We start from the raw sequence: 13,979 nt of genomic DNA on the forward strand, positions 1-13,979 counted from the left end.
CGTGACTTTTTGTCACAAAACAAGGAAGTAAAACATGTTTTCCCTTTCCCACCCCTAATTTACATATGCAAATTAGGATTTGGTATACGGCCGAATCTTTAGTGCCGAATCCAAAATAGTGGATTCGGTGCATCCCTAGTTCTGGCTGACCTCACACCCCCATTTGCGGGCGGGTCCGTGTCAAGCTCTTCTTCCTGCTCTCCCCGCCCGCCACCTTGCACTGACTGCTTCTGACTTCCGGTTTTATAGCCATGCGCCTGCTCACCCCACCCCTTTTGTGCAGTCATCGGCGGGGCGGGTCTATAAAAGAAAGTCAGGCTCGGCCGGCTGCAGGTGGAGGGAGGGCGGTTATTGGGCAGGTGTGGGTTGGGTTAAACCTGACCCGTGCATCACTATTGAGCTGCCAGACTCCAGAGACAAAACCATTCAACTTTTAACTTTAATTTTGAAAAAACTGTAAAAAATAAAAGTAATTGAAAACATACTTTATTTCTGGTGAACAATCTGAAAACAACAGAAAAAAAAAAAGTGTTGGAAGGTGAACAACCCCTTTAAGTTGGCACTGTATAACTATGCCACATTTAATATATATGTATTTATTTTGGTTTTAGATATCTTTTTCGCAGTGGGAACCCTGAACATCCAGGAGATCAGTTATGGAACACAACAGTGGAGGTCTTTCCTTATCGGGTATGTGGATATAATGTGCTGGCCGTATTGACTGTTTTTCCACATTTATGATATCTGTGCCTATCTCAACCATGATGTATATGGGAGTCTCCTTGCAGCAATCAACAATACTTAATGTTGTTCCTAGATGGTAAAAAATGTGTCTTGGTCATGTTGAGCAAAAAAATGGGGCTAATTATAATAATGTTGCATTTTGTGTCCTAGAAAGACATTGTGGAGCTGAGGACTGACACCAAAGAGAAACGCTTGCCAGATGGCTTCTTTAGAATAGGTACAATTCTGCACCTTCTTATACTGCTACCTTCCAAATTCACATTTGTATTCATATCAGATGTGGTGGTGAGGGACAAGTACACTGTATATCTGAGTGGTGTAGGGTGCACTAAGGCACATTTACATTGCACATCTTCCCCACTGTCACATTTATTTATAAACTGATAAATATATCATTTATTTAACTGGGGCCAGCACAGTTCATTTAGGGTGATCTTTAGTTAGGACTATTGAGTGCTTTTATTGAACTATAATTAATGTTGTATTAGAGGGTCCTGACTGAAGAACTGTTCCACTGCAGTATAGTTAGGACGTGTCTTTCACATACAGAAGAAACTAAGGAACTGGCGTACTAGCATTAGCACTAGCAGCACAGCTCTATACCTCAGCAGTAGAAACGGCACGTTTTTGTAAATACTGCACAAACACTGCAGATATGAATAAAGTGCTTTCTAGTTAGTACAGTGCTTAAAGCTGCCATTAAATTAATCGAATTTAAAGCCCTTTGACGAGAATTGATCTGCCAGTAAGTGAGGATGGTGCAATAAAGGTGGGGAATGCATATAAAATCACGTTTATTATGAAAGCTGACCACTGTTTTTGTATTCCAAGGTAAATTTGAAGACGGCTTAGCAGAGGGGCCAGTGAACTCAAATTTAAACCCCATTTCTGCATTTCGGCTTTCAGTTTTACAGAACTCTCCTGTCTGGGTCATTCTGAATGAGGTTAGTATTGCCCTTTTATCCACAGAGCCTGTCTTTTTTTATTGAAGTTAACGAATCTGTCACATTCATTTTCTTATTGCTTTTCTAGATCCATATTAAAAGGAATCCTGGAGACTAATACCCAAAAAAAAGATCATATCAGAACTGTCAAAAAGCAGCCAATGTTCTGTCATCATCACTGCCTATTAGGGACTTCTGCATGCACCTCCATATCATCCTGTTGTTTGGACTCTACCTCTGTGAGATCTACTGTAGCTAGGATTACACCTGCTCTTGTGAAAACCCAATGGAAACAATGTGATTTTGTTTACCCAACAAACCATCCATATCTTAGGCGTAAACCATTTTTAAGCCAACATACAGATTTTTTTTTTTTTAAAGGAATATCCTGAAATATGTACATATACATTCCATGAACCCCCCCCCCCAATGCTTTTTGTGCAGGAATCAATTATCCAGTTCTATTTTGCTTTTATTATGATACAAATTATTATGATACAAATTTTGTAGATGATCAGGGAAATATTAAATATATTAATATAGATATATGGATACAACCAGCTTATACAGATTATTTATTATGGCTTAGAAAATTGATATGTTCAGTAATATATTTGATTGATATCTGTTTCTTTAATTATATTTAACATGTTATTTGATTGCTGAAGGTTGCCTATTTTCCTTGCTATGTAAGTATAGGCACTGATACCACAACATTTATGCTTTTTTGCGAGTAAAACAATTCAAAGTGGACAACTATATTGTTTTTGTAGTTGCACATTCCCAGTTTTCTGCAGATAACCTTTCAATTTCTCTAGTAATTCAACAAAGGGTTCTTATCCCTAAAGAGCAATTGTAGAGAAAAACAAACATTTTGTGTACTTGGACCATCCTGTTATTGCCGGCAATATATTGTATTCTAAGATTTGACTGTGACTGCAAACAGGATCTCAAAGGTTGTCTTCTCTGGCATCTGAGCAATTACTCGCTGCATGAATGGTGTTCCTTGTGGGTAATTGCCCATAGTGCATATAGAGATGATCCTTTTAGCAGTGGGGGTTGGTAGGGGCAGTTTTGAAAGATGGAGCCTCTTTGCAGCTGAAATACTCCATTGGAGAAATGCCCTATGTGCCAGGCTTAGACTTTTTTTTTCTCCGTGCCTCAGAGCAAATCATCAATATCTTGCTTTGTAGGGAAGTTTCTATTCTGCAATGAACTGCCTTCAGAAAAGTCCCTTGTGTGACATGAGCCTAGCGATTGACATAACCACTCAAAATGTCAGTCAAGTGGTCACTTCTGATGCCAAAAACTCATCTTGCCAATAAAATATTAGGAAAGTTGACAATTTGTGCTTACAGTTAAGTTAAAAGTAGCTTCCAAATTTTCTCATTCCTTTAAATTGGAGATCCGTAATTAATTTGTGTTTTTGGTTTATTACTTCTGTTGTTAAAATATTCTGCAATGCGTTCAAATTGCCTAAACCTGGCATTGTTTATAAATACACACTTTATATAAATGATTGAATGCCTTTGTTCTTGTGCTTCTTATATTTCTAATATTTCAGCTTTGCAATAATGGTGGGATAGTTGCCAGGCATTTTGGGAAGCTGAATAGAAAAGATCTAAATGATGAACAGCATGGCTAGGAAGGGAATAGGGGTGTTGGTAGGCTTACTGGATGCAGTTGAGGAGAGCGATGGGGTGGGCAAGCATTGTAGGTTGCTAGCGGAATATATTGAAAGTGCTTTGGAGCAGGCACTGAAATGAAGGCAGTCTTCCACCTTGTTGGTGAAGCAAAGTAAGAGTCTACTGTGTCCACAGCCTTACGCGGTTTGTTTTATAAACACTAAGGAGCCGATTTACTGGGGGCGAAGTGGCAAACGCTGGAGACAATTTAGTAACGGGTGCAGGCACCAATTCCCTAGCGAAAGAGATAGACGCTAGCACTCATTTGCACTCTATCGCCAGGCAACAATTCGCTCTGGCGAATGGACGTTACTCTGCAAATTCACTAAAATGCAGATTTTACGGAACGTCCCCTCTTTCACCAGACTTGCCTATGCCAGCTCAGACCAGGTGAAGTGCACTGGAGTGCATAGATCTTCCTCATTCTTCTGTTATTTACATCATATTCTTTAGTGGAAAAAAGCATCAAATTTCAAAAAACGCTGGTGTCTTTTCTTTTTTTCAGAGTGATAGCCTGCAAAAGTCCTTAACCAGTTTCCCCCATACATTTGGAACATTAATTATACAGTGGGCTCATGTGTAGGACATTTATAACAACTCTATTGTCTTTATCAAGGTTCCCTGAACATGTTCAATTAACAGTGGAAATGTAATGTATTTGCTGCAACATAAAGACGTCCATTCAACTTTAAATTTCCCCACCGTATGCAAATTAACCTGAGCGCAAGACTTCTAGCTAATTTGCGCTAGGCAGAAATGAAGGCTAGCGAATCTTCGCTTTGAATTGCTCGCATTGGTGAAGTAAGGCTAGCGAACAGTGTTCGGAGTCCATGATGAAACTCCGCATTTTAGTGAATTAGCATTGTCTGAGCGAATTTTCGTCTGGCGAAGTGTACCGATGGGTGCGAAGCGGTCGCTGGCGACTTTTCGCTGGTTAGTGAATCTGCCCCTAAGTCATAGGCTTGAGCCTATTTAACACGAAACACATAAGGCTGTGGACACAAACTCTTACTTTGTTTCAACAACCTGGTGGAAGACTGCTTTCATTTGAGTGCCTGCTCCAAAGTATTTCCGTTTATCCGCTCCCCATGCTGAGGGCTCAGGGCGGTGCACCCTTTTGTGGTGAGTTACAACCTCCATTTAAGTTTCATTATATTATAGTCCTGCTAGCGGAATATAGCCAGCAAAGGTAGTCCTAAAGGTATTACGGTTGATGTAAGGCCTTATGGGCAAAAAAAAGTGGGATTTAATTTGTTACAGGCTGTAACATTTAGGTGGGCCATAGGCTTCAATGTGAAATAAGCCCTGGAAAAATTACCCTTATCTAGGTGTAAGATTTTCAGAGCATTATATTAACCTTTTAACTCCCTATTATCCTAGTGTGAATATGGTATCTCAGCTAATGGGAGAAACTGTATAATGTGTGTTTACTGTATAAGGGCAAGATTCTTGCTCCAATTCCTGCCAGACTGATTGTGGGAAAGGTTTCACATGGACATGATTTATATGTGCACACCTCTTTTCAGTCAAAATGTTGCCACGTGTATCGTGCATCAAGGGAATGCAACCGTTTCACATTAAAATGCATTTTTGCCTTTTCGTATTGTAGTTGCAGGGGTGTTAAAAAGGTGGAGTAAAGTATAATTGAACATAAAGGCCTCACTAGGGTTTCAAGAAAAACAAACTTTTATACGATTTGGCATTTACAGTGGTTACTATTTGCCCCCTTCCTGATTTCTTATTCTTTTGCATGTTTGTCACACAAAATGTTTCTGATCATCAAACACATTTAACTATTAGTCAAAGATAACACAAGTAAACACAAAATGCAGTTTTTAATGAGGGTTTTTATTATTTAGGGAGAAAAGAAATCCAAACCTGTGTGAAAAAGTAATTGCCCCCTGAACCTAATAACTGGTTGGGCCACCCTTAGCAGCAATAACTGCAATCAAGCGTTTGCGATAACTTGCAACGAGTCTTTTACAGCGCTCTGGAGGAATTTTGGCCCACTCATCTTTGCAGAATTGTTGTAATTCAGCTTTATTTGAGGGTTTTCTAGCATGAACCGCCTTTTTAAGGTCGTGCCACAACATCTCAATAGGATTCAGGTCAGGACTTTGACTAGGCCACTCCAAAGTCTTCATTTTGTTTTTCTTCAGCCATTCAGAGGTGGATTTGCTGGTGTGTTTTGGTTCATTGTCCTGCTGGAGCACCCAAGATCGCTTCAGCTTGAGTTGACGAACAGATGGCCGGACATTCTCCTTCAGGATTTTTTGGTAGACAGTAGAATTCATGGTTCCATCTATCACAGCAAGTCTTCCAGGTCCTGAAGCAGCAAAACAACCCCAGACCATCACACTACCACCACCATATTTTACTGTTGGTATGATGTTCTTTTTCTGAAATGCTGTGTTACTTTTACGCCAGATGTAATGGGACGCGCACCTTCCAAAAAGTTCGTCGGTCCACAAGGTATTTTCCCAAAAGTCTTGGCAATCATTGAGATGTTTTTTAGCAAAACTGAGACGAGCCTTTAATGTTCTTTTTGCTTAAAAGTGGTTTGCGCCTTGGAAATCTGCCATGCAGGCCGTTTTTGCCCAGTCTCTTTCTTATGGTGGAGTCGTGAACACTGACCTTAATTGAGGCAAGTGAGGCCTGCAGTTATTTAAATGTTGTCCTGGGGTCTTTTGTGGCCTCTCGGATGAGTTGTCTCTGCGCTCTTGGGGTAATTTTGGTCGGCCGGCCACTCCTGGGAAGGTTCACCACTGTTCCATGTTTTTGCCATTTGTGGATAATGGCTCTCACTGTGGTTCGCTGGAGTCCCAAAGCTTTAGAAATGGCTTTATAACCTTTACCAGACTGATAGATCTCAATTACTTTTATTCTTATTTGTTCCTGAATTTCTTTGGCTCTTGGCATGATGTCTGGCTTTTGAGGTTCTTTTGGTCTACTTCTCTGTGTCAGGTAGCTCCTATTTAAGTGATTTCTTGATTGAAACAGGTGTGGCAGTAATCAGGCCTGGGGGTAAGTACAGAAATTGAACTTAGGTGTGATAAACCACAGTTAAGTTATTTTTTAACAAGGGGGGCAATCACTTTTCCACACAGGCCCATGTAGATTTGGAGTTTTTTTCTCCCTTAATAACGTAAACCTTCATTTAAAAACTGCATTTTGTGTTCAATTATGTTATCTTTGACTAATAGTTAACGGTTTTTGATGAGCAGAAACATTTAAGTGTGACAAACATGCAAAAGAATAAGAAATCAGGAAGGGGGCAAATAGTTTTTCACACCACTGTAAATGTCTTTTTCTGGGCACCACATTTATGATTTTGCAGTACCATTTAAAATCACTAAATCTGCCAGAACATATAACTTTTAACATAACTCCATTTTTGCTTGCATCAACCAGCTTTAGAACATTTGTTAATTTGGTGTTGAATGATGATCTGCCATAAATGATCATTTTATTTAATTTCGACTTCAATTGCAGATTAGCTGTTTTTTACCACCATCTAAACTTGCAAATATACATTATTAAAGGAAAACTATACCCCCCCGAACAATGAAGGTCTCAAAAAGATATTGCATAAAACAGCTCATATGTGAAACTCTGCTTCATGTGAATAAACCATTTTCATAATATACTTTTCTCTTACAGCTCGGGGGACACAGGAACCACGGGGTTAAGCTCCTCCTCCAGGAGGCAGGACACTGATAGCAAAGCTGAAACTCCTCCTTCTCCCTCTTCTATATACCGCCTGCTTAACTCCCCTAAATCAGTTTTTCAGTGTCCTGCTTCCAAGGAGGTAGGGACTAGGCCTCTAGGAGGCCCTACTGGTAGTGATTCTACGGTAAATGAATAGCATTGACACCCGGGGTGAAACTGGAGTCAGGGACAGTCCTGTTCTCCAAGGTTAGCCCCCATCGCGGGATTCCTCGGCTGGGGTCTGTAAGTCTTGCTTGCAAGCTGGCCATCCATCACATAGGGCCTGCCAGCATGGCAGGACCCTGACTGGCCAGTCTGAGAGGCTTCTGAGGGGAGCTCTGGGTCCCTGGAATATCGGTAAGTACACCGCTAGTGCCACTTCAGGGACCGCACTTATCCTGCAGCCCTCTCACCAACGCACTGGGGGGAGGGAGAGGTAGCGGTGAGCAGCCCCGTGCAGGGGGGGAGGAGTACGCCGTCAGGAGGGGGCATTAGGACCCAGAGCAGGCGGCAGTTCCTGTGCGCTTGCCTGACGACGTCATTTCCTTCCCGGCTCCTCGCGTCTTAGCACGGCTCTGCAGTCACGGTCGGGCGTGTGGTTTAGCGCGCACGGTTCTTCAGGAACGCTGTTGGCGCGCGGAGAGCCTTATCCACGGCGAGGTGCGGGAATATCCAGGCACGTGTGGCTGCTGCTTCATCTTCTTCTCCGTCGTCTAGCAGGTGCGGTTGGTGGGGGAGGAGGTTAGGTGCGGGAGTACACGCTCCAGAGGCCTAAGGCTGCAGGGAGGCCATGTTTCCCAGGGGAGGGAAGACTAGGTCCTCTGCCTCAATTACTTACCTTGCCTGCGCTTCATGCGGCGCCAAATTTCCCAAGGGTCAAGGGGACCCGACCTGTGCAGTTTGCACAGCATCAGGGGAGACTTCTAATCCCTCCATAGCTCTGGAGGTCTCAGAATTGGCGAGTGATGCTCCTGCTGGGGGCTCTTCAGGGGCTTCAGCTTCCCATTCCTATTCTATGGGGGACAATCCTCCTACTTGGGCGCTACAGCTGTCCCAATCCCTGGCTAGCCTACAGGGAATTGCAAACCTGTCATCGTCTCTGGATAAGTTTGTTGCGCACTTATCTGTTCAACCTCAGGCTAAGCACAGGAAGGCCCCGAGCAAGAGAAGGGTACCTTTGTCCGTATCATCGGAGGATTCAGCAGACGATATCGGTGACTCTTGAGTTTAGCGAGGGTGAGATTTCGTCCGCATCTTCAGAGGGTATTCCTGATCCTGACAAGGAGGTGCCACATAATATTCAGGGAATTATCAGAGCAATCAAGACCTCCCTTCAGTTGGAGGACCCATCTGGAGCGGGGTCGGGAGCCAAGGGACCGTTTAAGCGACAGCGTAAACAGAGTGCTGAATTTCCTTTTCACGATCAGTTGGGTGAGGTTATCCAACAGGAATGGGACTGCCCAGAGAAGAAGTTTCAACCTTCACGCAGGTTTTCTCGTTCTTATCCCTTTGCCAGGGATTTAACAGAGAAATGGGGCGTTCCTCCAGCAGTAGACGCTCCGGTATCACGCTTTTCCAAGAATACAGCTCTTCCTGTCCCAGATGCGGCAGCCTTTAAGGATTCCACCGACAAACGCCTTGAGGGGTTCTTACGTTCAATTTTTATTTCCGCAGGCTCCACCTTTAGGCCTATCATTGCAGTGGCGTGGGTCAGCAGGGCTATGGCGGACTGGGCTCAGGAGCTCCTAGATGGCCTCAAGAATAATTTGCCCAGGGCAGAATTATCTTCCCTAGCTGATCAGATGGTGGACGCCAATGCATTCCTGGGAGACGCTCTTCTGGACTCATTGCAGGCATCCGCTAGAACGTCGGCCACTGCAGTAGCAGCGCGCAGAGCACTCTGGCTGAAGCACTGGACGGCGGATCTCAGCTCTAAGAAGGCTCTAACATCCATGGCCTTTAAGGGCAGACGTCTGTTTGGTGACGAGTTAGAGAAGATAATTTCTCAGGCCACTGGGGGAAAGAGCACTTTACTGCCCCAACACAAATCCCGCATCCATACCGGCCAGAGGCGCGGCAGGTTTTTTCGTGGCCAAACCTCCAGATCATCTAGAGAAGCTCGACCCACCTCTTCCTTCCGATCCAAGAACAGGTTTCAACATAAGAGCCATCAGGCCTGGCAGCCTCGGAAGAACCAACAAAAGCCCTCCCCTGACAAGTCCTCTTGGCAATGACGGGACAGGCCCTCCGGTGCCAGATCAGGCAGTGGGGGGTCGATTGCTTTGGTTCGGGAGGTATGGCACGACTCGGTGTCAGATGCGTGGGTTCACGAGCTTGTAGCGGAGGGGTACAAGATAGAGTTTCTATCTCGTCCTCCAGAACGATTCTTCCTTTCCAGGATTCCTCAGAGAGACCCAAAGAGAGAGGCTTTTTTCACAGTGGTTTCGGGACTTCTTCAGGCCGGAGTTATCGTGCCAGTCCCAGAGGACCAGATCTTCCAGGGTTTCTACTCAAATTTATTTGTGGTGCCCAAGAAGAATGGCTCCTTTCGACCAGTTCAGGATCTAAAGGGTTTAAACAAGTTCATCAGATACCGTTGATTCCGCATGGAAACTATTCGCTCGGTCATAAGATCCTTGAGCAGGGACGAATTTCTGGCATCCCTGGATATCCAGGACGCTTACCTGCATGTTCCCATCTGGCCAGGGCATCACAAGTTCCTACGGTTTGCTTTTCTCCAACGGCATTACCAATTTGTGGCTCTCCCGTTCGGACTCTCTTCGGCTCCACGGGTGTTCACCAAGATCATGGCAGCAATGTCGGCGGTCCTACGCCTTCAGGGTATTTCCATCACGCCATATCTGGACGACATCCTGGTAAAGGCGGCATCCCTGGAACAGGCTCAGAAGCATCTGGCAATCACCATCAGGACATTAGAGCAATTCGGGTGGTTGATCAACCGGAAGAAATCCTTCCTAATTCCATCCCAGGTAATGCAGTTCCTGGGACTTATTCTGAACACACGTGCCCAGAGAGTAGTTCTGCCACAGGAGAAGCAGGAGAGGATGCAATTGCTTGCTCGGCAGCTTATCCAGATCAAAACAACGTCGGTGCGTTTTGCCATGCAGGTACTGGGATTCATGGTGTCAACCATGGAGGCAGTACCATTTGCGCAGTTTCACCTGCGACCTCTGCAACTGTGCATTCTGCGGAACTGGCGGAGGTCCTCTATGAATCAGAGGATCAGGTTGGATCAGGTGACTTTGCAGTCTCTACGGTGGTGGATAGACCCAGTAGATTCGATCAGAGATCGGCCCAAGGAAGTTGGTCTCCCGCGGAGTCCAAGCTACCCATAAACGTTCTGGAGCTACGAGCAATATATCTGGCACTGCGTCATTGGGAGGTACCCCTGACGGGTCTTTCAGTAAGAGTACAGACAGACAACGCGACCGCAGTCGCATACATAAATCACCAAGGGGGAACACGCAGCGCCGCAGCCTGGTCAGAGACAGTTCAGATTCTATCCTGGGCGGAGGAACGGATACCAGAGATTTCCGCAGTGCACATTCCAGGCATCCAGAACTGGGAGGCGGACTACCTAAGCAGGCATCGGCTGGACCCAGGAGAGTGGGAGCTCCTGGCGGAGGTGTTCGACATGGTAGTCAGCAGGTGGGGTCAACCAGAGGTCGATCTGATGGCGTCTCGACACAACAGGAAGACTCCAAGATTTTTCGCCAGAAGCAGAGACCCGCAGGCAGCAGGAGTCGACATGATGACCCTACCATGGCGGTTCAAACTCGCATACATTTTCCCTCCAATTCCAATGCTTCCTCGAGTTCTAAGACATTTTCAACAAGAAAGTTTGCATCTCATCGTCGTGGCCCCATTCTGGCCTCGGAGAGCCTGGTTCACGGACCTAATATCAATGTCATCGGGAGACTGGTTCCACCTACCAAGACGTCCCGACATACTGCGTCAAGGGCCCATATTACATCACAACCCAGGACTACTATCCTTGACGGCGTGGCTGTTGAGACCGCTATCCTGAGAGGAAAGGGCTTTGCAGATACGGTGATCGATACAATGATCAGGGCTAGGAAGCCGTCTTCGGCCAAGGCATATTACCGGGTGTGGAATGCCTACGCATCCTGGTGTGAGACCAGGGGAGTTCCCTTTGACCAGCTCGATATTTCTCGAGTCTTGCTATTCTTACAGAGGGGTCTCGAGGGCGGTCTAAAGTTGGCTTCCCTCAGGGTGCAGATTTCCGCATTATCAGTGCTCTTTCAGGAGAGAGATTGGCACTAAAGGACGACATACGTGTCTTCCTCCAGGGGGCTGCCCATGTATTGCCTCCTTTCAGACGATCGGTTCCGACATGGGATCTCAACCTAGTTTTGAGAGCCCTCCAAGATCCTCCGTTTGAACCTCTAGGGTCGATTGAGCTCCCGGTGTTGACCTGGAAGGTCATTTTTCTGGTGGCCATCTCATCGGCCAGGAGGGTCTCTGAGTTGAGTGCTCTCTCCATAGATCCACAATACATGGTTTTTCATTCCGACAAGGTCGTTTTGCGAACGGTACCATCCTTCTTACCTAAGGTGGTGTCTGCATTTCACGTCAACCAGCCTATTGCGGTTCCATCCTTTTGTCCGAATCCAAGGAACGAAAAGGAGGTTCGTCTACATTCCCTGGACGTTGTCAGGGCGTTATCTACATATGTGAAGAGAACAGCTTCGTTCAGGAAGTCCGAATCTTTGTTTGTAATTCCCTCAGGTCCTCGGGTAGGGACAGCGGCATCGAAGGCCACCATTTCAAGGTGGATCAAAGAGACTATTCGGCAGGCTTACATAGCGGCCCGCAAGAGCCCCCCGGAGGGGGTCAGAGCTCATTCGACTAGGGCCCTAAGCACTTCCTGGGCTTGGAGGAATGAGGCCTCCGCTGATCAGCTGTGCAAGGCTGCCACATGGTCCTCAGTACACACTTTCACTAAATTTTATCGTTTTGATACCTTTTCATCTGCTGAAGCGGGTTTTGGCAGAAGAGTCCTGCAATCAGTAGTTTGTTCAGACTGAAGCAGGCAGTTGGTTTCTGTTCTTCCCTCCCTGAATTATCAGTTAATGGGACTGCTTTGGTAAGTCCCCATGGTTCCTGTGTCCCCCAAGCCGTAAGAGAAAGGAGATTTTTAGTATAACTTATCGTTAAATCTCTTTCTCTCTAGGCATCGGGGGACACAGGAACGCCCACCCTGAAACAGGTCGTTTGTTGGCCAGACATGGGAAAGGTTCTCCCGTGGCCTTGACTTTTGTTGCGTGTATATAGTTTCTTGTTATCTGCTTGCTATCTAACTGATTTAGGGGAGTTAAGCAGGCGGTATATAGAAGAGGGAGAAGGAGGAGTTTCAGCTTTGCTATCAGTGTCCTGCCTCCTGGAGGAGGAGCTTAACCCCGTGGTTCCTGTGTCCCCCGATGCCTAGAGAGAAAGAGATTTAACGGTAAGTTATACTAAAAATCTCCTTTTTTAGCAGTATGTGCCATTGGGAAATAATAAATAGTTGCTTAAGTGTTAATTTTGGGGGTATAATTTTCCTTTAAAACATAAGTTTGCCATATTATCCCCTTTGAAATGCCATGCATTTATTATATTGGCAAATGTAATTAGTGGATGGAGACGGAGCATGTGCTGTGCAAATAAGAAAGATGGCAGACTGTATCGTGAGCATCATCAGGGGCATGATACTGTTAAATGAAATAGTACCAGAGGATTACCAGGAAAGAATAAAGGCTTTCATTTTCTGTTTTTGGCCATCACAAAAATACAAAGGTTCATATGCGGATTTTCATTAAGGCAAACCTGCCTGACCCCCACGCAAAAAAAAATTCTGTGTTCCTTCTGACGGCACGGAGATAGTGCTTGTAATGGGAAGGGTTGTGCAGTGTTCTAGTTCAAACGATTTTTAACATCAGGCTGCTAGATTTTAAACATCTTCCTCATCATAGAAGATGCTTTAAAGGACAAGGAAAGAAAAAAAAATAAAATCCCATTTTTACTTTCTTTAATGAAAAAGAAACGTATCTCCAATATACTTTAGTTAAAAAATGTGTACCATTTTTATAAGAAACCTGACTGTATGCAGTGAAATTCTCCCTTCATTTACTGCTGTGGATAGGAATTGTCAGACGGTCCCTAACTGCTGAGCAGGGAAACAATCATACTTATGAACAGCAGGGGGAGCCCCGCCTTACTTCCCAGTCATGCAGAACTCAAGCAGCTTTGTATATGATGATCCCTAAGCAGCCCAGACCACACTGAGCATGTGCAGAGTCAGGGTCAGGCAAAGATATTTAACAAAGTTACAAGATGACAGCCCCCTGTGGCCAACTTTGAAAGCATAAATCATTTGTTTGATTAGGCTTGTGGTGCAGTAAGTTCATGCTTATGTTTAGTATACAAAATACAGCATTTCTAGCCTTATTATATTAGACTTTCCTTGTCCTTTAAACTGTAAAACATCGGGGCAGAGACAGTTCATGACGGATTGCTTCCCTGGCGTCACATATCGCCAGTGTCGAACAAATTTTTTTTCTGGCGCTGCGCAACGCCGCTTACGCGCCGAGCCGCGCTGTTGCTGAGCCGACGTGTCTTAGTAGGGGGGGGCCCCTGGACAGCAGTCCCGGTGGGCCCCGAGCCCCCCAGTCCGACCCTGCATATTGCTGGAGCCGGGAACACGCTGCGAGAAGAAGGTACACACCAACTTATACTGAAGGAGCCGTGTGCACACTAACCCTGCTTCGTAGCAGGCTTAAATTGTGACTTGAGACCCAGACGCGTATTCTTGCCTCCTATTTGTTTGCTAAGAAGTCAGATGCTTGGTATGTCTGCTACAATCAGCTGCATAAGTATT

General features: G+C 45.2%; 1 protein-coding gene across 3 annotated transcripts in view; it reads left to right on the plus strand.

Annotated features, from left to right (window-relative positions):
• mgat4a.S (alpha-1,3-mannosyl-glycoprotein 4-beta-N-acetylglucosaminyltransferase A S homeolog) overlaps positions 1-3,207 on the plus strand; it is a 51,935-nt gene extending 48,728 nt beyond the window's left edge. For all 3 annotated transcript variants that reach the window (XM_018249799.2, XM_018249801.2, XM_018249800.2), the window contains 4 exons: positions 612-690; positions 895-961; positions 1,576-1,688; positions 1,777-3,207. In XM_018249799.2, the coding sequence (XP_018105288.1) occupies positions 612-690; positions 895-961; positions 1,576-1,688; positions 1,777-1,806 (289 nt within the window). In that variant the 3' untranslated portion in view covers positions 1,807-3,207. The remainder of the gene's footprint in view (positions 1-611; positions 691-894; positions 962-1,575; positions 1,689-1,776) is intronic.
• The last annotated feature ends 10,772 nt before the right edge of the window (positions 3,208-13,979 follow it).

Source organism: Xenopus laevis, chromosome 2S (genome assembly GCF_017654675.1).
Source record: "Xenopus laevis strain J_2021 chromosome 2S, Xenopus_laevis_v10.1, whole genome shotgun sequence".
Taxonomy (NCBI): domain Eukaryota; kingdom Metazoa; phylum Chordata; class Amphibia; order Anura; family Pipidae; genus Xenopus; species Xenopus laevis.